Source organism: Erpetoichthys calabaricus, chromosome 14 (genome assembly GCF_900747795.2).
Source record: "Erpetoichthys calabaricus chromosome 14, fErpCal1.3, whole genome shotgun sequence".
Taxonomy (NCBI): Eukaryota; Metazoa; Chordata; class Cladistia; order Polypteriformes; family Polypteridae; genus Erpetoichthys; species Erpetoichthys calabaricus.
In genome coordinates, this window is record NC_041407.2 from 31,721,140 (window position 1) to 31,747,482 (window position 26,343).

Below are 26,343 nucleotides of genomic sequence, written 5' to 3' on the forward strand. Positions count from 1 at the left end.
CGAGTATAATCATCAGAGCTGGAGATGGCTCAGTGCAATTGTTGGAGATGCGACCTACTACCATTACAAACAACAGCAATTCGCAACCCAATGGTGGAAGTCTGTTGCCCAGTGGTTAAGCAATGAACAGGAAAAGTTGGTGCAGGACAAAGAAAACACCTTACAACACATCAACAGTAAAATATACACTCGCAAATTCAATCAGGGCTGGTGTGCCCTATGTGTGTGCTGGATATCCTGGAAATGCAACACACTCTGACACCAGTATTAATAAATTTGTGACTTTGGTAGAAAAAGAGTATTTCCAAAGTAGTTATGCCTATAAAATATGAAAGTGTATCATTGCTGATACTGTATGTATTCTACATTCTTTTGCATCCCTTCATCATTTTTTCGGCTGGTTCAAAAAACAATGTTCTCCCCGTTCGCAGGGATATTGAAAACATTTTTAGCTACATTTCTTGTTCATTCGTATGAAAGTACAATGTCAGATCTTAATAGGTATTTTGTAACAAGTCACTTTTACAAATATAAAATAGATATAATGTTTTACTTAAGCCAACTTCATAGGCGAATAGCATCATTTAAATGTTTTCCAGCTTTCCTACATGTTATAACGGCTTAATATATGTTTGCAATAATGTATACTTTACTCTAGTCCATTAAATATTTTCTTTTTTATGAAAACCTAATTTTATAAATTTAGGACGGTTGACTACAATGTTGACTAAGTATGATAACATCTCTCAGTACTGCAGCTGTATCTAAATCTTGGCCTTTGCTCAGGTCATATCTCAACCATTCTTCAGCCATGCTCAAATAATTTCTCGGACATTCCTAAATTATTGTATATGTAAACCCTCCTCAAGATGTGTGGTACATCCTGTTCATGGGGTAGTATATCACCAGTTAAGCATCTCTCTTTCATTTGGACAATACATTCCAGATCAAACCATTTATTTGGCTGAACAGGATAAATATGTTATGATGGAATAGTTATATAGAATCTTCTAGACTAGGTCTGCAGCGATTACTCAATGTAATTGACTGATCGATCCAAAAATGAATCTAATCATATTGTCGTAATCAAATAATTGCTAGTTGCACCTCCTTCCAAATTGCATACCTGCCTATTATGATACTGTGTAGAATTTCAGATTAGGCTGATAAAGGCCCCTCTTTCTCCAGAAGAAGATCTCTCCAAATATCACACAAAGTCTATTCTGTGTGAAGTATTTCACTAGAAAAAATGGTTGTTTCTTCACTATGTAAAACAGAGATGGTCTTCCATAGCAGGATGATTTCCATATACAAACATCTCAAAAGAAACTAACTATAGCAGAAGACAAGTTGTCGGTACCATAAGTAACCCACTTACTATGCTGTCTGACAACTGTTGTTTCAGCAATGTGAAGCTGATTAACATAAGAGATGTCTGCTGCTAAACAGCATTGGCACAAACGTTAAAGCCACTGTATATCTTTGGATAACATAGTTGGACAGTTATTGTATCAAAAGATCTTGACTATACATTGTTCTCTTCTCCTGCTAAATGAATCTTAGGCTGGAGAGGTCTGGTCATTTTTTACTTTGAAGATGACCCACATAAAGGTTTTCCAAAGCTGTCTTTGTCCTACTGTCTTTATAAACACAGGGAACATTAGTTTACAGCTTGCATGAAGAAGGGGCCTGAGCTGCCTCGAAAGCTTGCATATTATAATCTGTTCAGTTAGCCAATGAAAGGTGTTATTTTGCTTGACTTCTCTTTGGATAACACAGAGTAATGGCTAAAGATTTTCCAATTACTGACCACAAAGTATGTTTTCAGATAAGTTACTCCTACTTTATGTTTGCATGACAATTAACAAGGTCTTACTGAACAGACAGCAGCTCAACTCCCACCAAAACTATTTTAAACTTAACTGTTTTGGAATAACAGAGGAACATTAATCCTTTGTAGTAAGCACTCAGTATAATAGCTAATTACAATCAGTAAATTGTGATTCTTTAAAAGTCATCTTGTGCATTCAAAACAAAACTACAACCAGTGATAAAATTCTATAAAAAACATATGACAACACAATAAATAACACTGTGAAGGCTTAATTTAATAGCCAGAACTTATTACCTTACGGTGTCACTGATATCATAATACATTAGCTGGCTTTGTCCTGTCTATTAAATTACAACTAATAGTTCATACAATCAAAGTAATATTTATGGTTTGAGGTGAATGTTAATTTTCTCCTTTCTTAGTTGGCTTTCTCCAGACACAGGAAGTAATTTCAGCACAACAAATAGAAGTTGAGCTGAAATAGTAAATGTTTAAATGTGATGATGGAAACAGGAAACAAGGGGAATTAAAAAATGTTCACTATTCAGACACTTCCTAATCAGAACAAAACACAAAGCTGTGCCACAGTTATTTAATACACTGTGGCTGCAAAAGTGTTTTCTCTTCAAGTGATATAAGTTGCCATTCCCTGCAGTGTGCTTTCAGTTGGCATCATTTATACTTTACATGCATTGTTTGGCCACTTTATTCTGAATATACTTCACGTAGCCATGCTAGTCCTCTTAGATTTAAAAAAATAACATTGCAGCTGTGTAGTGTATGGACATATAGAAGCTTATTCCCACAACTGAAAGAAGAAATGTTATTACAATATTTTGCAGAAGAATTGCATTTTTTTTATTTTATTGATTTTATTAAAATCAAATAACATTCCATACAAATAACTCAAGTTTTTCAAAAAAAAGGTTTGAAACAAATTAACCCCCATCCCTGAGAAAGAGAGCTAGGCCTGCAGAGCTAAAATTTAAGCTAGTAAAAATAAGTAAATAGATAAATTAATAAATGAATAAAGATAAATGGAGTAAAAGAAGGGAGAGAACCTGCTTCCTCAATTTAAATGCTTATTCTAAAATGTAATTGATTAGATCTTGCTAGGTTTTGAAAATGTTTTGTACAGATCCTCTAAGTGAGAATTTGATTTTTTCCAATTTCAAATAGTATGTAACATCAGTTACCCACTGACTTAAAAGGGGAGAGTTAGGATCCTTCCAGTTGACCAAGATAAGTCTCCGTGCCAATAGTGTAGTAAAGGCGATTACAATTTGCTTGTCCTTCTCCACTTTAAGCCCATCTGGAAGTACCCCAAACACAGCTGTTAGTGGATTAAGAGAGATTGTGACCCCAAGGCTGTCTGAAAGGCATTTAAAGATTTTGGTCCAGAATGATGTTAATTTGGTGCAGACCCAAAACATGTGGCCTAGTGAGGCTGGAACTTGATTGCAGCGTTCATAGGTTGGATCTTGCCATGGAAACATTTTGGACAATTTTAAACGAGAGAGATGTGATCGATATATAATTTTGATTTGAAAGATTCTATGCTTTGCACATATGGAACTCGAGTGAATTCTGTGCATTGCTTCCACTCCTTTTCTGAGATGTTGAGTGAGAGATCCCGTTTCCACTGTCCTCTTGGATCTTTGAAAGAGAGGGATAGTAAAATGGTTTTATATATTGCAGAGATGCTTTCTGTGTCCTCAAGACTGATGAGTATTTTTTCCAGCATAGAGGGAGGTGAGAAAAATTGGGCAGGTTCTGTTTAACAAAGTTTCTAATTTGAAGATACTGAAAGAAATGTGTTGCTGGATAATTGTGTAATTGTTCATAGGATGCAAAGATGTTGTCTATGTACAGATCTCTAAGTGATTTAATCCCGAATGTTTTCCAGACATTAAAAACTGCATACGTTTGAGAGGGTGGAAAAAGGTGGTTCTCATGTAGAGGTGCCACAGATAAAAGCTTCTCTATCTTAAAATACTTCCTACATTGGTTCCATATTCTGAGTGAGTGAAGCACACTTGGGTTGTTAATATATTGGCGATAACTTGTATTTATTGGGGTGCAAAGCTAGGAATATAAGGAAGTACTGCAGGATTTTATTTCTATTACGGGCCAAGCCTGTGTATGTTCCTCTATTTGTGTCCATGTCCAGGTTTTTATATGTTGTATATTTGCTGCCCAGTAATAAAATTGAAAGTTAGGTAGAGCCATGCTGCCTTCTGCCTAAGGTCTTTGTAGGGTCACCATTTGGATACGTGGTTGTTTTGAACTCCAAATAAATGAGGTTATGGTTGAATCTAATTTCTTAAAAAACAGATCTATTGATGTATATTGGAATGTTTTGAAATAAAAATCTTAACAATGTTAATTCTTCCAGCTAAAGTGAGATGAAGGGTTGACCATCTATGCAAGTCTTGCTTATTTTTTTCCATACAGATGGCAAAATTTTGTTGATAAAGAGCTTTATGCTTACTAGTGTTGTTTTGAATTATTTATTGCTTGGACCAGAATAGAATTAAACTCCCTTTTTCTCCAGTTTATAGACTTTGAGATTCACAGAACAAGGATAATAAACATTGCTAGCTCTTAGGCATCTGAGATGCAACTTATTTGCTAATATCATTGTATTTTCATGGGATTGTGGAACTTACAAAAAAGTAACATAGTTCCACTCATCCCACAATAATATACTTGGAGCTGTAAGCAGAGCTAAAAGAGAGAGAGCTCAGCTAATGTCACCAGTCAGCGCTATGCTTGCAGTGTTCAAAATTAGTATCTGCTCAGCAATGACTGGGTGCTCTATTAGCTCAGGCTGAAAACAATATGCTTCTCAATGCCTTTGTAATCCAGAAATTATGGGTTCGCCGCTGGCCTCTGGTAGTTACCACAGTATAAATCTGAACACTTAAATGGCTTCTGTTGTGAGTCCATGGTAATACAAATGACACAGTTGTAGGAATTGTAATGTGAAGGTCAAATTTCTTATGTTCTTATGAGTTTTGAAGGCTTCCCTCCAAAGCTTTTTTTGGTTCTCTGGAGTAAGCCTTCTGTTCAGTTGTTTCAAATGTTAATTTGTGCTATCTGTTTTACTAGAATGAACTCTTTAATGAATTCAGCCATGATCACACTTCTTCTCAAATAAAGAAAGCACTGCCTTCAACTACTCAAGTTAATGTTCTCATTTACTCATGTAATCAGAGGTCAAGGTGCTGACAAAAATGCTTAATTAATATCTGTAATCAGTCTTTCATAAATTAATACACGCCGAGCAGGGTTTTTGAGATCATGTCATACTTTTGATCAGGGTGGACAAACTATGGCCTACCGAACAGGTACGAACAAGTCACAGGCTTCTCATAAAAATATCTACTGTTCCAGCCCTCATTAGGTGTTCTTAGCAAGATGATGCCACAATTGACTGATGTAAGCGTGATAAGTTGCCATGTAATGCCATCCAAAAAATTATAAAATAAACCAAGCTTTTGCCAAATGAATAGGGACAATATATAACTTTGAAGTGCATATGTTTCAGCCGCTTGCTTGCCCTTGTCTTACATGTATGTTTCTAACAAATGCGTGTGTGGGGGGGCAAATGACAGTTTGGATTTCATTTACAAAGGAATTTCGGGTGTGATTTCAGGTCTGTGCTCAAATCAGTAAAAAGAATGCCATTTACAAATGTGATAGAAGGAAGTTACAATGACAATAGTTTTCTGGTAGTGGATTGACCAAAATGGATTATTTCTATATATTAATCATGTTTTTGTTGAGACACGAGCAAAATGCACTTTTGATGGTAGTGGCATTTCAACTGTTCCTTCAGGCAGTTTTTGTATTTTTCAGATGCTTCATCGTTGAGTCAAAAGAGGAAAATTCCTAATGGCTTTCAAGGTAAGCTCATCTCAGCTTTGGTACAACATTGTTAATTTATCTTTTCCTCTGTTCTTCAAACTTCACAATAATCGGAGTCAACTACAACAAGGAAAACCTGTGCATTTTCCCAATTTTAAGGATAACTGTTCAGGCAGACATGAGAACTTTATCATTATCAACATGAATTTGAATTTCTCCTTCAGGACTTTAGGTGCAGTGAGAAAGATTCTGCAATTTTTTCATCTGCTTTTGCTGTTAATGTGGACATCTTCCAGCTGAAAGTAACTGAACTCCAGTGCAATTCTGAATTTAAAACACATTTACCAAAGTTTCTTTGCTTGATATCTATAGAATGTACATTACTCAGGATTTGTTTCCAAGGCTTTGCAAACATGTTGTGTGCATGATATCATTAACTGGGTGTACATAAAGGTGTGAGCAGGTCTATACACAAATTAAAATTACAAAAATAAGTATAAAGTGTACTAAGAGATAAAAAACTTTGTAATGAGCTAATTGGTGTGACAATTAGCTTCTCACTTGATATTAACAGTTTGGGCAGAAGCAAGCAATTTCATGTTTATGATAATGTCATAGCAAATTACTTTACTTTAAAATCAGTCTCTTATTGGTGTTTGAGCATTCCACCTAATAGTTTTAATAAAAAAAAGTCTTATAATTAAACTGTTTCATGGAGCAACAATTTTTAAAGTTGATATTTTTCATTAACACATCTGCTAGATTACCTGGGTTCATAGTCACACCTAAATTTTATATACAGTCAACTGTATGAGTTGTTATTGACAATTCAGCTGACCACAAAAAATGTCTGCCCACCCTGCTTCAGAAAATACTTACAGCCTTTTGAATAATATTGATACTGCACCACCACTTGGCCTGCTGCTCTACTCTTACTTGATGTGGAGAAAGTATTCAGTTTGAAAAATTGGGCCTTTCTCTAGCATGAACTGGAGAAAATAGGAAAGCGATATATAAATAAAATATATTATTATTATTATTACTTGTAAAATGGGGTTTGTTGCGGAGTTCATCAATATGGTAAGAATTCCTTATTCTTCCACTTCAGTCAACTTATTTACTAACTCAGACATCTTTATAAGTTATCCCACACTTATAAAGTGGCTGTACAAGGTTTTACACAAGAGTTTGGCTGTTGTGTTTATGGCCAGGATGAGACTAGAAACAGTGTTCCTGAAACTGTAAAATAGCATGTCTATTCAATGCACCTTGTGTTACAGCTTACTGGAATGTACTGCTTTATACACTAACTTGTTTTATGCTTGAATTGAACAGTTGCCTCAATTGAGGCCTGCCTAAATTCCATGCCTTCTGAGTTGCCTACTGTGGTTAAATCACCTGGGTTTGTGGATGAGGTTTATGTTGTAAAAGAAGCTCATTTGAATTTGGGGAAAGAAAAGAGGTGAGGACTTGTGTTTAACAGAGCAAGGTATATAGAATTAGGCACTGATGGGTGGAGTGAAGCCTCACAAAGCGCTGAAACATTTGAAGTAATTGAGCCAGAAATCGTGTTGTAGCTTCAAAGAATTTGTCACTCACCTCTTTAGTGAAATCTCCTGGCCATTTGCATTAATGTCACTAAACTCATAATCAAGTTCAATGACATCCATTAAACTTTAATTTTTTTGTTTCCCTGCCACGGATTGGAAGTGGTGCATCTGTGGCTTCCAGATTTCTAAACAGATGTAACTAACGATGACTGGTGGAATGTACTATATGAGAAACACGAGTCCTGCCTATTTTACATTGTATCATTATTATTGCTCCTATTATTCATATTATTAGTCCTCATCTTTCTTAAGGGCTAATAATAAAAACATTTAATCGACCGTGGTTAAGGTTCCACAGCCCTAATGTTATAGGTTACAAAAAAAATCATAAACTGAAAATGAATATTGTTATTTGTCCTCAAATTTTTCTTTCTTTTGAATTATTTAAAACCGGAGTAGACAGAAAATAAAGGTTTAACACTCTACTTTGCCATTATATAGGCAAGCACATTTGAGAAAGATGAAATCCTCAGATTAACAGACATTATTATTCCATCAAGTAATTACATATTTCAACTATTAAAAACTTTATAATGTTTTGTGGAGTTAAAGAGTTCAGTACAACGAAAACACGCTGTCACAGTGAAATTTGTCACAAACACTGAATGTGCCGTCCTGTGGCTCAACTGATTAAAGCAGTTGCTTTTCATATTCTGTGCATAGTGCAAACATGGGTTCAAGTAGGATTAAAGAGTCACCTAAATTAAAAAAACAACCAGGAGTGATATTTGTATCCCTTTAATTGACAAAATAATTTTGAGAAATACTGTGGAAGGGTCGCATAAGAGATCTGCTCTGGAATCATTCCCACTTAAAATCACCATCAAAAATGTGATCACTAATAAATAAATAAAGAAGGCAGCTCATATATTTATAATAATTCATCTTCTATTCATTGCCACTTAATCACTATAAATCCAACCACTGAAAAGGGTGCTAACATAATAATTACAACTGTTATTCAACCAGAAACAGCGTCATAGACATCACCAGCAGCCACTGTAGATGCCTTTGTGGTGAAAACAGAACTCGGCAATTCCTACGGAGGTCAACATTAAATATCCACTTGAGTGCTGCAGCAACAAAGAGCAGCGTGATAAACATTTTTGGACATGCTTTAAAAAAAAGCATCTGACTTTACCAGCAACATCCCTCTCTTGTGAATACATTCTTCAAGGTGCAGATAGGCAATCAGTACAAAGTCGTCTTATTCACAGCACAGTGTAATAATAAAATATTTCCTTAAATAAAAATAATAGTTCTCTTCCGTGTGTACCATTCCCAACATTCCAGTTACATGTGCACAATCCCAGTCACAAACACATTTACTGTGTACCCCCTCACCATTAACAATCAAAGTAAGAACAAATTCCACTTGATTAATTTAATATTATAATAATTCAAAACCCTAAACCCACAATCATTAGTCATAACAGCAACTTTTATTGTCAGTCAGATGTTTAATTTTGTTATACACATAAAACAAGATGCACATTTACTTTTGATATATCTTTACAAATTAATGATAAGAGGCAAAGGAGGGATATTTATGAGAAATGAGTAATATGGTGAGAGAGGTGTCATTACCCGCATTACTAAAGCTCTTCTTTGCAGCATTATGCATTCCACCAGTCAGCATCTGTAAGATGTATAATTTATAGTTTTGTTTCTTCAGAAAAATTGTTGATTATGAAGCTGGAAATTGAAGGTGTGATGATGAATGTTATTAGTGCATATTCTCTGCAAGTTGGGTGTGAGATGGATAAGAAGATTTCTGGAGTGAGTTGGCTGAAGTAGTGGAAAGTGTACCCAAGGGAAAGAGAATGGTGATTAGAGTGGATTTCAGTGGACATGTTAGTGAAGGGAACAGAGAGGATGAGGAGGAGGTGATGGGTAGGATGGGATGGGATGGTGTCAAGGAGAGGAATGAAGTAGGTCACATGGCAGTGGGATTTTGTGAAAAGGATGGACATGGCCGTGATGAATGTGTATTTTAAGAAGAAGGAAGAACACAGGGTGATGTACAAGAGTGGAGGAAGATGCACACAGGTGGATTATATCACATGCAGGAGGGGATGTAAGAGACTGGAGACTGTAAAGTGGTAGCAGGGGAAAGCAAAGTTAGGCAACAGATGATGGTGGTCTGTAAGATAACTATGGAGATCAAAAAGGGGAGGAGAGTGAAGTCAGAGTCAAGGAACAAATGATGGAAGTTAAAAAAGGAAGACTGTAAGGTGGAGTTTATGGAGGAGGTAAGACAGTCACTAGGTGGCAGTGAAGAGTTACCAGATACCTGGGCAGCTACAGCAGAAGTGGTAAGGGAGACAGCTAGCAGGGTGCTTAGTTTGACATCTGGACAGAAGGAGGACAAAGAAACCTGGAGTTGGAATAGGGAAATACAGGAGAATATACAGAGGAAGAGGCTGATGAAGAAGAGGTGGGATAGTGAGAGAGATGCAGAAGGTAGGCAGGAGCACAAGGAGATAAGGGATAAGGTGAAGAGAGAGGTGGCGAAGGCTAAAGATAACCCATATGATGAGTTGTTCAGAGGTTGGACCTTTACAGATTGGCTACACAGAGGGGCCGAGCTGGGAAAGATGAGGAGCAGGTAAGGGTGATAAAGGCCAATGATGGAAACATACTCACAAACGAGGAGAGTGAGCAGATGAAAAAAGTACTTTGAGAGGTTGATGAATAAAGAGAATGAGAGAAAGAGAAGGTTGGATGATGTTGTGATAGTGCAACGGATTAGCAAGGAGGAAATCAAGACAGCTATGAAGAGAATGAAGAATGGGAAGTCTGCTGGTCCAAATGACATACCTGTGGAAGCATGGAGGTGTTTAGGAGAGACGACAGTGGAGTTTTTAAATTGATTTTTTTAAAGTAATCTTAGAAAGTGATAGGGTATCTGAGGAGTGAAGGAGAAGTGTACCAGTTTTTAAGAATAAGGGTGACGTGCAGAACTGAAGTAATTATAGAGGAATAAAATTGATCAGTCATAGTATGAAGTTATGGGAAAGAGTAGTGGAAGCTATGATATGAAGGGAGGTGATGATTAGTGAGCAGCAGCATGGTTTCATGCCGGGAAAGAGAACTACTGTACAGAGGTGATGTTTGCTCTGAGGGTGTTGATGGAGAAGGCCAAAAAGAGCTGCATTGTGTCTTTGTGGACCTAGAGAAAGCATATGACATGGGGCCTAGAGAGGAGTTGTAGTATTGTATGAGGGAGTGGCAGAGAAGTATGTAAGAGTGATATAGGATACGTACAAAGGAAATGTGAGGTCTGCGGCAGGAGTGACGGATGCATTTGAGGTGGAGGTGGGATTACATTGGGGATTTGCTCTGAATCCATTCTTATTTGCAATGGTGATGGACAGGGTGAGAGAGGAGATTAGACAGGAGTCCATGTGGCTTATGATGTTTGTGGATGACAATGCAATGAGAGTAGGGAGCAAGTTGAGGAGACCATGGTGAATTGGAGATATACTCTAGAGAGGAAAGGAATGAAGGTTAGTAGGACCAAGACAGAATACATGTGTATGAATGAGAGGGAGGTCAGAGGGATGTTGAGGATGCAGGGAGTAAAGCTGCCAAAGTTGGATGAGTTTAAATATTTGAGATCAACAGTACAGAATAATGGGGAGTGTGGAATAGTGGCAAAGAAGAGAGTGCAGGCAGGGTGGAGTGGGTGAAGAAAAGTGTCAGGAGTGATTTGTAAGAGACGGGTACCAGCAAGAGTGAAAGGTCTACAAGATGTTAATGAGACCAGCTATGTTATATGAGTTATATGAGACACTGACAAAAAGACAGAAGACAGAGCTGGAGGTGGCAGAGTTAAAGATGTTAAGATTTGCATTGGGTGTGGAGAGGATGGACAGGAATAGGAATGAATACATTAAAGGGTCAGTGCAGGTTGGCCGGTTTGATGACAAAGCCAGAGAGGCAAGATTGCGTAGGGTTGGACATGTGCAGAGGAAAGATACTGGGTATATTGGGAGAAGGATGCTAAGAATGGAGCTGCTAGGCAAGAGGAGACGAGGAAGGCCTAAAAGGAGGTTTATGGGTGTGGTGAGAGAGGACATGCAGGTGATGGGTGTGACAAAGAAAGATGCAGAGGACGGGAAGATATGGAAGCAGATAATCTGCTGTGGTGACCCCAAACAGCAAAAAGAAGAAGAGAATAAGGTTCAAAACATCAATATATGTTTCTCTGCTGTTTCTAGCCAGGCATGTCTGCTGTATTGCTGTATTTTAAAAATTATATCCTTATTCAACGATCACCTGCTCCAGCTCAGTGCTGATAAGTATCAAATTAGATCTGGTGCTGCACATCTAATTTATTGTCCAGCATCTGTGTTTTTTTAATTATTTGCATTTGACGTCTTTAAGTGATTATGTCTACATTTTGTTGTGGAAAAACCAAACTCTCTTACTGATCATTTCATTTTGTGGTTGCTCACAATCTCATGTCTGCAAAAGGCTCTGTTTTGAAGTGTCACATTCATTTTTTTGTTTATTTTAAACAATTGAGTCTTAAGTTTTGCAAGGAATGCTGTCCCCTGAGTCAGCAGGCATCCCCCAGGCAAGTCAATGCTGCTGCTGCCAAACTTTGTGTTGAATAACAATCGGCTATATAGGGCTGCTAAAGTACGGGGTGAGATTCAGTGCCAACTCCTAGTTCCACATCCCTAGCAATGTAAGATTTGTGAACTGGCTCATGCCCACACACTGGGGGTCCACTTAGGGACCTATAATGGATCACTGCATGCTTCTATTGGCCAGTCATGCATGAAGAGGTGTGCCGCTATTGCAGGTCCTGTCCATAATGTCAGTTGACCCAAATTCCCGGTGTAACTGTGCAGGGCTGGTACAACTGCCAATCATTGACATCCTCTTCGAGTGGGTCGGCATAGACATTGTCCACCCACTTGAACCCTCAGCAAAGGGCCACAGATGTATTCTTTTCCTTATGAATTAAGAAACCTGGTACCCAGAGACCATACCCCTATGGGTGGCTAACTCAAAAACAATTGCCTAGGAACTAGTAGTGATCTTTGTGAGGATAGGCATCACCAAAGAATTCCTAATGGACCAGGGGATGCCCTTCATTTATGACACCTTCAGAGAGGTTGCCAAGTTACTCCACGTCATGCACATCAAAACGTCTGTTTACCATCCATAGACTGGGACTAGCTCCTACCCCTCATCTTGTTTGCCTTCTGGGAAGTCCCACAAAACTCGACCGGTTTCTTGCCATTTGAACTCCTTTACGGAAAACAACTCTAGAGTTTGCTCAATCAAATCTGGGCACGCAGGAAGGAAGAAGCAAAACCCTCCTCCTGGAATATTATTGGATACATTGTTGGTTTACACAATTGTTTTGCAAAGCTTTGACCTCTGGTCACGGAACATCTCAAAAAGGTGCAGCAGGTGAAGGTGCAAGTGTACAACCAGGGTTTCCATCTTTGTGAATTCTGCCTGGGGGACAAGGTTATGATTTTTGTCTCTGCTTCACAGTCCAAGTTATTGATTCATTGACAGGGGCCATATAAAATCCATGAGCAAAAGGGGCTGGTCAATTATGTGATCTACCAACCCAAAAATTGTCCAAGAGAACGTATGTATCATGTGAATCAAGCCCTGGTGCATTGATGAAGAAAACAATACTTTTTACAGATGCCTAACAGCTGAAGTTTGGTTAAAACTCTTACAACCCGACAGAAAGAGATCTCCAGAATGGCATAACATTTATTGGCAGTGGACCCTATCCCAGGCTGCACCTTCCTAAAACAGCACAATATCATCAAATGGGAACTGACAATTCTGTAATGATTTCCTCGAGCCGAGTCAGGTCCCCCATTTCAACTCCTACCCCATGCTGAGGCTGGACAAACTCCTCGAGAGCCTAGGTAATGCTCGGTACTTGCACACCTTTGACATGACAAAAGACTACAGTGTATTGGCAAATCCATCTAACAGCAGAGGCAAAGTAGAAGACTGCATTTAGCATCACTAGTGCCCATTGGGCCCTTTGGGCTAGACGGGGGCTCCTGCAATTTTCCAATGTTTGGTGGACAGACTGCTCTGACCTCACACTGCCTATAGTGCTGCCTACTTAGATGACATTGGCATCTTTTCCAGCACCACCTGCACCATGTCACGACCACTATCCGCATCATCTGTGATACCGGTCTGAAGGTCAACTCCAACAAGCACTACTTTTGGTTGACTGAAGCAAAATATTTAGACTACACGGTGGAAGGAGGTCAGGTCTAGCCACAGTGGTCAAAGGTTGCAGCCATTTGTGACATGCCCCGGTCTCAAACCAAAAGGCAGTTCGAAGCCTTTTTAGGAATTGGGGGTACTACCAGAGGTTCATACCCCGGTTTTCTGAAAGGGCAGTGCTTTTGACAGAACTCACAAAGAAAAGGGCATCCAATATGGTAACATCCATCCATCCATCCATTTTCCAACCCGCTGAATCCGAACACAGGGTCACGGGGGTCTGCTGGCGCCAATCCCAGCCAACACAGGGCACAAGGCAGGGAACCAATCCCGGGCAGGGTGCCAACCCACCGCAGGACACACACAAACACACCCACACACCAAGCACACACTAGGGCCAATTCAGAATCACCAATCCACCTAACCTGCATGTCTTTGGACTGTGGGAGGAAACCAGAGCGCCCGGAGGAAACCCACGCAGACACGGGGAGAACATGCAAACTCCACGCAGGGTGGACCCGGGAAGCGAACCTGGGTCTCCTAACTGCGAGGCAGCAGCGCTACCACTGCGCCACCGTGCCGCCCAATATGGTAACAAGGACTTCTAAAACTGAAGACGTATTCTGTGACTTCAAGGTGGCCCTTATGTCCATACCCAAGTGTTGATTTCTCCTACTTCTCTTTACTTTTTCTACTCTAGACAAATGCCTTGGATACTGGCCTTGGTGCTGTCATCAGTATGTGCAGAACACCATGTGATGTATGTAAGCTGGAAACTGCTGGACTGGGATAGGAGGTATGCAGGAATTGAATGAGAGACATCTGTGATTAAATTGCCTGTCTCCCAACTCTGGTGTTACCTGCTAGGATGAGAATTCACCCTTGTGAGTGATTATGTCCCTCTTCAGTGGTTGTGTTCACACAGGAAGTCTATACCTTGGGCCTCCTGAAGTTCTTGAGGCTTCAGCCTTACAAATCTGTGGTACAGCACTGACAAGGCTACCTCCATGCCAACACTGATGCCCTTTCCCAGCTCCATGACCTCATGGCTAGATCTGCCCCGCTCTAGGTGTTGGGCTTTCTAGGATCATCAAAGGTAAGAACGATCGCTGGCTATCCTATCTCTTTTTCCACACACACCTCTGAGAAGACAGTGGTATATATTAAAACATCTGCTGAAACTCCATAAATACTATCCTCATCACTATCATTGACATCATTGATAATTATACTCTACAGAAGTGTTTTTCAACTGGTGCCCTGTGGAAATAACAGTGTAGTGCCCCTGGGTCCTGACCTGAGAGAGACATGCTCCTCAGGTGGTTGAAACCTATCTAAGGAGGATGGGACTAGCTGGAGGAGTCGATATAAAAGCAACTCTGTGATCTCCTTAACTTTAATCGCATATATATTTACAGTCATATGAAAAAGTTTGGAAACCCCTCTTAATTCTTTGGATTTTTGTTTATCATTGGCTGAGCTTTCAAAGTAGCAATTTCCTTTTAATATATGACATGCCTCATAGAAACAGTAGCCTTTCAGCAGTGACATTAAGTTTATTGGATTAACAGAAAATATGCAATATGCATCATAACATAATTAGACAGGTGCATAAATCTGGGCACCCCAACAGAGATATTACATCAATACTTAGTTGAGCCTCCTTTTGCAAATATAACAGCTTCTAGTCGCCTCCTATAGCCTTTGATGAGTGTCTGGATTCTGGATGGAGGTATTTTTGACCATTCTTCCATACAAAATCTCTCCAGTTCAGTTAAATTTGATGGCTGCCGAGCATGGACAGCCTGCTTCAAATCATCTCATAGATTTTTGATGATATTCAAGTCAGGGGACTGTGACAGCCATTCCAGAACATTGTACTTCTCCCTCTGCATGAATGCCTTTGTAGATTTCGAACTGTGCTTTGGGTCATTGTCTTGTTAGAATATCCAACCCCTGCGTAACTTCAACTTTGTGACTAATGCTTGAACATTATCCTGAAGAATTTGTTGATATTGGGTTGAATTCTTCTAACCCTTGACTTTAACAAGGGCCCCAGTCCCTGAACTGGCCACATAGCCCCACAGCATGATGGAACCTCCACCAAATTTGACAGTAGGCAGCAGGTGTTCTTCTTCCACCATGCAAAGTGCTTTTTGTTCTGACCAAATAACTCAATTTTTGTCTCATCAGTCCAAAGCACTTTGTTCCAGAATGAATCTGGCTTGTCTAAATAAGCATTTACATACAACAAGCGACTCTGTTTGTGGCGTGAGTGCAGACAGGGTTTCTTTCTCATCACCTTGCCATACAGATGTTCTTTGTGCAAATTGTGCTGAATTGTAGAAAGATGTACAGATACACCATCTGCAGCAAGATGTTCTTGCAGGTCTTTGGTGGTGATCTGTGGGTTGTCTGTAACCATTCTCACAATCCTGCGCATGTGCCGCTCCTGTATTTTTCTTGGCCTGCCAGACCTGGGTTTAACAGCAACTGTGCCTGTGGCCTTCCATTTCCTGATTACATTCCTTACAGTTGAAACTGACAGTTTAACCTCTGAGATAGCTTTTTGTAGCCTTCCCCTAAACCATGATACTGAACAATCTTTGTTTTCAGATCCTTTGAGAGTTGCTTTGAGGATCCCATGCTGTCAGTCTTTAGAGGAGAGTCAAAGGGAAGCACAACTTGCAATTGACCACCTTAAATACCTTTATATCTCATGACTGGACACACCTGTCTATGAAGTTCAAGGCTTAACGAGCTAATCCAACCAATTTGGTGTTGCAAGTAATCAGTATTGAGCAGTTACATGCATTCAAATCAGCAAAACTACAAGGGTACCCAAATTTTTGCACAGCCAGTTTTTCACATTTGATTTAATTTCATACAACTAAATACTGCTTCACTAAAAATCTTTGTTCGGAAAACACCCCAGTACTCAGATGTTCCTAGGAAATGAAAGACGTACCACTGCTATCTTTTTTGTTGAAAGTAAATTATTATGCAGGCTGAGAGGGGTTCCCAAACTTATATATGACTGTATATATATACACTATACACATATACATATATATATTGTAGCAGTTGAGGTATCGATCCACCTCTTGAACCCTCAGGTACCACTCCAAACACCAGGTAAAAGCACAAGACTTCTTTATTTTACAATAATTACGTGCACAAAGCACCCTCCACTCCACACTACTCATATAACTACAAAACCAATACTCAATAACAATCCTCCACTCCCAGACACTTTGCCCTCCTACGTCACAGCTCAGCTCAGTGTACTGGACTTTCCCAGAGTCCTTTATACTCCCTGACCCGGTGGTGCTCCTGCCCAACAGTCCACAAGTCCTTATTCCTTCCGGGTCAGGGTAAACAGTCCTTATCTTCACCCCGGAAGCACGTCGTTTCTTCCTGTCTCGGGATTATGACGCACTTCCGGGTTATAGGGCATATATGAGTCCACGGGCCTCCCGACAGCGACTCCCAGTGGTCCCCAGGGTATCCAGTAGGGCTGTGTATAAAAACTACATAGTCCATGAGGCCCTGCTGGAATTCGGGGCCCGTCCATGCTGTCGGGAGAGCTCCTTCTGGCGGCCTGGGGGTGAGGGCCGGAATATGAAGCCAGCAATCCATCACAATATATATATATATATATATATATATATATATATATATATATATATATATATATATACATACACACACATATATATACATACATATATACATATATATATACATATATACATATATATATATATATATATATACATATACATATATATATATATACATATATATATATATATTGTGATGGACGACCGGCTACAGACTCTGGTCGCCACCCCCAGGCCGCTAGGAGGAGCCCTCCGGACAGCATGATGGTGCCCCGAGTTCCAGCAGGGCCTCATGGACTTTGTAGTTTATATACACAGCCCTGCTGGATACCTTGGGGGCCACCGGGAGTCGCTGTAGGGGGGATAGTGGGCTCTTGTGTGCCCTATAACCCGGGAGTGCGTCAGCATCACGTGACCGGAAGGAACGACGTGCTCCCGGGATGAAGAAAAGGACTGTTTACCCTGACCCGGAAGGAAATGGACTTGTGGGTTTGGCCAGGAACCACTTCTGGGTCAGGGGATATAAAAGGACTATGGGAAAGCCCAGACACTGAGCTGAGCTGGGAGATAGGAGGGCAAAGTGTCTGGGCGAGGAGGTATTGGTGTATAGAGAGAGAGGAGTTATTGTTTATGAGTGTGGTGTGGAGAGTGCTTTGTGCACGATTTAATAGGAAAATAAAGAATATTTATACGTTCACTTGGTCATCAGAGTGGTACCTGAGGGTTCAAGAGGTGGACAAATCCTTGATCTGTTACAATATATATATATATATATATATATATATATATATATATATATATATATATATATATATATATATATATATATATATACAGTGGTGTGAAAAACTATTTGCCCCCTTCCTGATTTCTTATTCTTTTGCATGTTTGTCACACAAAATGTTTCTGATCATCAAACACATTTAACCATTAGTCAAATATAACACAAGTAAACACAAAATGCAGTTTTTAAATGATGGTGTTTATTATTTAGAGAGAAAAAAAATCCAAACCTACATGGCCCTGTGTGAAAAAGTAATTGCCCCCTTGTTAAAAAATAACCTAACTGTGGTGTATCACACCTGAGTTCAATTTCCGTAGCCACCCCCAGGCCTGATTACTGCCACACCTGTTTCAATCAAGAAATCACTTAAATAGGAGCTGCCTGACACAGAGAAGTAGACCAAAAGCACCTCAAAAGCTAGACATCATGCCAAGATCCAAAGAAATTCAGGAACAAATGAGAACAGAAGTAATTGAGATCTATCAGTCTGGTAAAGGTTATAAAGCCATTTCTAAAGCTTTGGGACTCCAGCGAACCACAGTGAGAGCCATTATCCACAAATGGCAAAAACATGGAACAGTGGTGAACCTTCCCAGGAGTGGCCGGCCGACCAAAATTACCCCAAGAGCGCAGAGACGACTCATTCGAGAGGTCACAAAAGACCCCAGGACAACATCTAAAGAACTGCAGGCCTCACTTGCCTCAATTAAGGTCAGTGTTCACGACTCCACCATAAGAAAGAGACTGGGCAAAAATGGCCTGCATGGCAGATTTCCAAGACGCAAACCACTGTTAAGCAAAAAGAACATTAGGGCTCGTCTCAATTTTGCTAAGAAACATCTCAATGATTGCCAAGACTTTTGGGAAAATACCTTGTGGACTGATGAGTCAAAAGTTGAACTTTTTGGAAGGCAAATGTCCCGTTACATCTGGCGTAAAAGGAACACAGCATTTCAGAAAAAGAACATCATACCAACAGTAAAATATGGTGGTGGTAGTGTGATGGTCTGGGGTTGTTTTGCTGCTTCAGGACCTGGAAGGCTTGCTGTGATAGATGGAACCATGAATTCTACTGTCTACCAAAAAATCCTGAAGGAGAATGTCCGGCCATCTGTTCGTCAACTCAAGCTGAAGCGATCTTGGGTGCTGCAACAGGACAATGACCCAAAACACACCAGCAAATCCACCTCTGAATGGCTGAAGAAAAACAAAATGAAGACTTTGGAGTGGCCTAGTCAAAGTCCTGACCTGAATCCAATTGAGATGCTATGGCATGACCTTAAAAAGGCGGTTCATGCTAGAAAACCCTCAAATAAAGCTGAATTACAACAATTTTGCAAAGATGAGTGGGCCAAAATTCCTCCAGAGCGCTGTAAAAGACTCATTGCAAGTTATCGCAAACGCTTGATTGCAGTTATTGCTGCTAAGGGTGGCCCAACCAGTTATTAGGTTCAGGGGGGCAATTACTTTTTCACACAGGGCCATGTAGGTTTGGATTTCTTTTTCTCCCTAAATAATAAAAACCACCATTTACAAACTGCATTTTGTGTTTACTTGTGTTATATTTGACTAATGGTTAAATGTGTTTGATGATCAGAAACATTTTGTGTGACAAACATGCAAAAGAATAAGAAATCAGGAAGGGGGCAAATAGTTTTTCACACCACTGTACATACATACATACACACACACATTATATATATATATATATATATATATATATATATATATATATATATATATATATATATATATATATTATAGTGGACACTAGAGGGCACTGTTGCTCCACAAACCGAACACAACAGACACCAGGCACAAGTTAAAAGCACCAAGAGCTTATTTATGTTTGGAAACTCTTCACAATGTGTTTCCCGCCACCACAGCCACAAGTAAATAAGTAAAACAGCACACAGTTATTCTTTCTCTTTGTCTTTCTTCCTCCTCCACTCCTCCCAGGAAGATGTGTCCATCTTCCGCCCAACTCTGGCTTGTTCCTGAGAGGTTGGTTCAGTCATCTTATATTGGCCAACCCGGAAGTGCTTCTGCTCTTCCGCCCACATGGTCTGCTGGCACATCTGGGTTAAGCGAAAACCTCGTGCCATATTGTTCCTCTATATTAACAGGACCCCTTGGCAGCATCCACAGCACCCAACAGACCCAAGATAAAGAATTCAAGTCCCATTCTGCCCTGTGGGAATCCAGGGCACCGCTGTAATCCAGGGGAGCTGCCATCTAGTGGTTTGGGGGAGGCAGTGCCCTAAAGAAGCTGCCTTCCCCCATTCTTCCATTTCATGGGTGTCCTGGCTGGGTTGGACTGCTGGCTGTCTCTTACAATATATATATACAGTATATATATATATATATATATATATATATATATATATATATATATATATATATATATATATATATATATATATATTATACATTCAGTAAATAGTCTGCTATGCCATAGCCATAATTGTTTAACCTTGAATATCTGGAAAAATGTTTGCTTGCAAGGTAGGCATTTATTGTAAAGCAAATAAGAATTTATGTCTAATTAAAATAATAATTGCAATTGATTTAATGAGCATGTGTAAAACTCACTATAAATGCATATATTGTTCTGTCTTACCGTAGTAGTGATTGAAGACGAGAAGCACATTTACGAGGGAAGATATCACGAAATTTTGAGATCATTGATAGTCCATACACAAGAAAAGATTGCAAGGACTCTCCTAGCTCATGCCGCTGTGAGAAAAGAAAAAAAAATTTATTACCCTAGATAAGTGAAAGAAGATAGCCTAAACACAGCTACTTTTCTCATGCATAACAATTATGAAAAAATATCTTAGTTTACTATTATAAGTAAACCATTACTAGTAATAGAGCAAAGAAAGCATCTGTTACAAATAAAATAAAAAAGGTTTTGTTGTTCAAAAAATGCACAGGCGCACAAAGTTGCATGAAACACTGATACAATCCAAAGCAAACAAGTTCCAATACAGATATTCAAATAATGGTCAAAAAAGAGAGCAAAAAGTGAAGAAATCCAAAGAATCACAAAAAGCACAAGCAAAGACACTGAAACTCACCAAACTCCCAAGCGTATTCTTAGTGAACCGCCAGGAACTGTGGAAAACCCTTGCCTTTATAGGCAAATGATGGGCAGATGGCAGTGCCTCTTGGGGGAACACCCAAAAATACTAGGCATACAACAAAGATATTGATTCATAGACAAAATCAAACAAAATAAAAATGCAAATTAACATAAATAAAATGAGCAGAAATAAAAGAATCAAACATGAACAAAGAATAAGAAAAGCAAAGATTTGAACTCCATGCGAAGGGAGGAATCCTGGCTGAAATATAGCAACATCAAAGTGGAAGTGAACAGTAAATTTTAAAAAAATTATTACTCATTTGATGAAATTATATTTCAATAAAAACAGAAATCCAAATTTTCAATCAATAAGAGACCAGTTTGAATCAATGATCTAATAACTGAATTAAAAATGAAGCTCATGCCAGATACAGAAACCTAACTAAGATTAGTGGAAACAATATTTTTGTTGAAGCAACTTTCTCCGGTTACTGCTATACATGTACAAAGTTAGCAGTTAACAGACTTTAGAAGCAAAATAATATTGTATTCTGTTTAGACTTAAACATTGATAAAAATGGTACTTTATGAGATTACACAAAATTAAAAATTACATTAAAAAATCAAATTTTTCTATTTCAGTTTTTTGAAAAAGGGGCAATTTTATTAACTGTTTTAAATACCCTATAAGAGTACCTAATATTAAATGACTACACTATGGTGGAAGACACTCTATCTGTAATATTACTGTCTGTCCCAGGTTCTAGCAAGAAAGAGAAAATGCAGGACTGAAACTTAAAACTGCTTAGGACTAAGAAATTAATAAAAAAAAATCACTGTCATTTAAATGTGCAAAGTTTCAAAAACCGCAAAAATCAAAACAAAATCATAAATACTGAAAACAAAACATAATGCAAAATGGTATAAGATAAACAGGCAAATTTCTTAAACTTCAAATTTCTTCAAGCTATTAACAACACATTGCAAAAAATTGTTTTAATTATCCAGAAATTTAGACAAAGTATGTAGCCTTTTTATATATGAAATGGACAGAGACATCACTTCCATCACAACTTTCGGGCAGGTGGCCGTCCAATCAACTGTAAATAATATGGCTTCTGGGATGAAAAAATACACATAACTGCAGCACATGTGATAAATAAAAAAACTACAAATAAAAAGGAGGTATGTAAAAATCATAAAAGAAATAAAGGCATAATGCAATAACACAAAACTAAGGTTTAATATAAAAATACTCATGGAAATAACTCAAAAGAGTTTAAAACATACTGCATTTATTAAGTAAAACAAATTGCCTTTTACACACTATAGTTCTGCTGATAAGCTATGATGTAGAAAATGATCAATTATAATTACATTTATAATTAGAACATATGAAAAACTTTGACATGAACAGGCCATTCATTTTAACAAAACTCTGCAATATTATCTACCATATTTTTCCAAACTAGTATAAAGTCAATTTTTGAATGTCCCTAAAGTTCTACTGCCTACCACACTATGTGAAAATGTATTCTATGTATCTATGACTTTCTGTGTGAAGAAAAACATTCTAAAGTTTGTGAGAAATCTACCTCCAAAATTTCTGTCTTTTTCCCTATGGTCTTAAAAAACATTTTAAAGAGACAATGTGGAAACACTAAACTAATTCCTTTCATAATTTGAAAAACTTCAGTTAACACTTGAAGCATCATGTTTTTTAACATGAAAACATCCAAGGCTTTGCCAAGTGGCATCTGAATCATTTTCTTCTCACTGATAACTCCATCAGCTTGTCATCCTAATAATGCATCCCTACTGGTCTACCCCCAAAGAACATAGATAGCCTAATACTGCTTTAGTGAGAATAAAAATAGTTAATGTGTTATTTCAGAGCATGTATTTTTGGCATTTTATTTCACTTTAAATATTAGAATACATTTTCAATAAAAAAAAATCTTTTTCCAGGTTGTGCTGCTGCTGAGTAAAAAACTGCTTCAGTTCTCAGCTGGCAAACAGCATATTTTGTTTAGATATAGTTTCACTTTAAATGTTAGCATACATTTTCATTCAAAAAGTACTTTAGCATGTATTAGTGAAAACCAAAACAATGCATTTCAATTGGCTGGGCATATAACATAATACATAAAGTAAAAAGTAATTTTCATGATGACACAACATAGTTTTCTTTTTGTTCTATTGTGTGTACATTCTGTAATTTTGCACTCCATGCTTCTTCTGGGAGTGGGAACAACCTGCCGGAATTCTGTAACATGAGCAGCTTTTCAAAGTAGCTCTTGGACTCGGTATAAAACCCCTTCAGTATTTAATTGTAAAAAGCAAAACAACACTTTTCAATCAGCTGGAAGAAAATATTATATTAAATCAAACAATAAAATGACAGCATTAAGTTACATATTTCACAGATTTTGTCATTTTTGCAGTCTGAGAGGCTTGAATACAAAAAATGGGTGCACTGTATCCACTTTTGTTTTGCTGCTTGTGTGTTTTTCACTGCTACTGCACCTTATCAGTGTCTGTCCCCTTGGACATCTTTTGTGTTCTTTTACCACCGGCTGGCAGCTCTTGTCTCATTTTGTTTGGAGTTTGGTATGGATCAGGCACAGTAAATTATTTGTCATTCAAAGTTAGTGATGCAGAGATTTAAATATAAACTGTTTCTAATAGTTTGATGTTGGGGGTGTCCATGGTCCCCCTTTGATATCCAAACATCATGTCCATACATAAAACTATTTCGGAATGTGTCTGTATGACCATTGGAAGTGCATGTTGAATGTAAAATGTCCATTATGACAAGTGTCAGTAAGCACTAGTACATATACATTAGTGGTACACCTAAGCCCAGAAGGGGCAATGCCTCCTTCAAGCACTGTTGATGTGAAAATACTGTCAGCAGCACCATTTCTCACATTGCTTGTGAAAGGCTCAAGGTCACATCACGTTTCTCCGGCAATTGAAACTTATCAATTTTCTCCAAAAAGGTAATAGTTTCTAGTATATATACTTGTTACTGACATCAAAAGCTATCCAAAATTTGATTTCAGACTTTTCAGGTTCTTTTGAGTTTCACTGTGTGAAAGTGCATCAATAATTTGGAAACTGCTCATCAACGGATATGTCTGCTCTTACTTATAATGTATGATGCAGATCTGCACAAACTATGCCAGGTGTCTGAAACCAGCAAAGCAGTCAGTATACGAAGTTCACAGCCAGAATCATTAAGTGGAGAAGGGAAAACACGTGACATGGCACATTCTGGATGAAGCAAGCCACGAGTGAATGGAGTTCACTTACAATGTTTTCACAGAAAAGGCAAGCCTGGCAATGTAGGCAAATATAAAACTAAACAGTTGGCTTTCTTTGCATGTGTATGCATCTGTTGTCATATACATGCTCATGGGATGCAGCTAAAGGGATCACAAAGGGATAATTCCATGCCAGACCAGGGGGTGGCAGAGTGCAGTAATTCTTCCTCTTTTTCATCAGCAGACCAACCATGGGAAATTTCGCCTGGACTCAAGGACATCACTTCCGGTTCCGGGCCCAATAACATCACTTCCAGTTCTGGGCCTGATAACTTTACTTTCGGTCCCTGCCCGGTTTACATCACTTCCTCTGCCCAGCTTTAAAACCGCCATGTTTGCCTATTGTTGTCGTTCTATTGTTGGACTGAAGTCTTTTAAGGCATGTCATTTGGAACCAAACTTTCATTTTGGCAGCCTGACTCAAGTATACAGGTGGCTGCCCCCAAACCTCTTTCTGTGTCTGTTCAATCATTTCAAAGTGGCATAGTCGGCAGGATGGCTGCCTCCAAGAAGAAGCAGAAGCAGGACTTGAAGAATGAACTCCAGTCCTTCTGGTTTCAAGTGGGAGAGTACCGTACCCAAGTGGCTGAATATGGGGTGTGGGTTGCGGGTTGGGAGGACCAGGAGCAAGCTCCATCCCAGGGGTCAATATGTAATATAGTCCACAGGGAGAGTGTGAAGGGGGCTAACAGAATAGAGCCATGCTGGAACAAGAGGCTTGCTATGGTCTCTTGGAGGAAGAGACTGCCCATCTGAACCCCACAAAGGCAGAGGCCTTTGCATAAGTTGGGGTAGCCCTGTGCCAGCAGGCAAGGAAATCATTAAGGTGGAAGTTCGACCCAGAATGGCCAACCCGCCCTCAGGCCCTCAGCTTATGGGGCAAAATTGGGTGCTAGCTAAGGCCAGACAGAAACAATGCCCGAGAAGTGGTGGAACAGCTTCTTCTTCCTTAATGCCCTACCTGAATATCTCACCCAGCAGGCCTGGGGGCAATCATTTAAAAATATGATGGACCTCATAGAGGCCATTGAGAATCATCAGACGGCTTCACACTCTGGGAGAACCGAGCAGTCATGGTATGAAAACCAACCAGTGTGTGTCCCTAATCCAAAGCCCTGTCATCACCACTTGGAGCGAGCACTGAAGCCATTGGTTCGACAGCTACATCGTTTGCTTGGCGATGAGGGAGGCTGCACAGGTGGAGGGGGTGGGGGGTGGGGGTCTGCTCTGTCTAATCCCTTAACAAATCCTTATACAGGAGTGGCAATAATAAATTAAATAAAGTAACAGCCTTGCTGGATTCCAGCAGTAACATATCAAGTGTTGGCGTGACAATGGCTAAAAGTTAAGACCAATCTGACCTGTATTCATGGCGATACTTGTTCATACAGGTTCGCCACCTGTATCATTGCATATGAAGGATCGCTAAAAAAACTACCGGTAGCAGTCCTCCCAAATCCACCTTTTCTAGTGATACTTGGGTGAGATTGGTCTGGTAGTAAAAGCGGCTTATGACGAACCACTCCTAAACAGGACATGGGCCTAGTTATGTACGGAGAAAGTACGTCCCAAGCAGCCTCCATACCGTGTATAGAGCTGGGTGGGAGTGGAGACACAGCTCCTTGGAGTAACATGGCAATTCTCAAACCATCGCATGACACAACATCATCACCCAGCACTATGGGAGAACGGGATGAAACCCGTTGAAATCCTTGAGGTCACCGCAGATCCACTCTCATAGCACTTTCAATTTAGGCAGACGCCAGTTTTGTTTAAAAGGGAACTGTGGAGCAATGAGGCAAGAAATGCTGAACACATACCTAAAGCAGAGAGTTTTTCCATGTTATACTAATAATGACGTGAAGTGTATAATGTGTGAAGACTTTAGGCGAAATATCAAATTAACATGCATTTTTATTCAAGAATATAACCAAAGTAAAAAAAAAAATCATTCCATTTACATGTTGCTGTCAATGAGTTAGA

General features: G+C 39.1%; 1 protein-coding gene across 3 annotated transcripts in view; it reads right to left on the reverse strand.

The window, feature by feature from the left end:
• unc13d (unc-13 homolog D (C. elegans)) overlaps positions 1 to 26,343 on the reverse strand; it is a 407,222-nt gene that overhangs the window by 150,073 nt on the left and 230,806 nt on the right. For all 3 annotated transcript variants that reach the window (XM_051936229.1, XM_051936228.1, XM_051936230.1), the window contains one exon: positions 20,567 to 20,682. In XM_051936229.1, the coding sequence (XP_051792189.1) occupies positions 20,567 to 20,682 (116 nt within the window). The remainder of the gene's footprint in view (positions 1 to 20,566; positions 20,683 to 26,343) is intronic.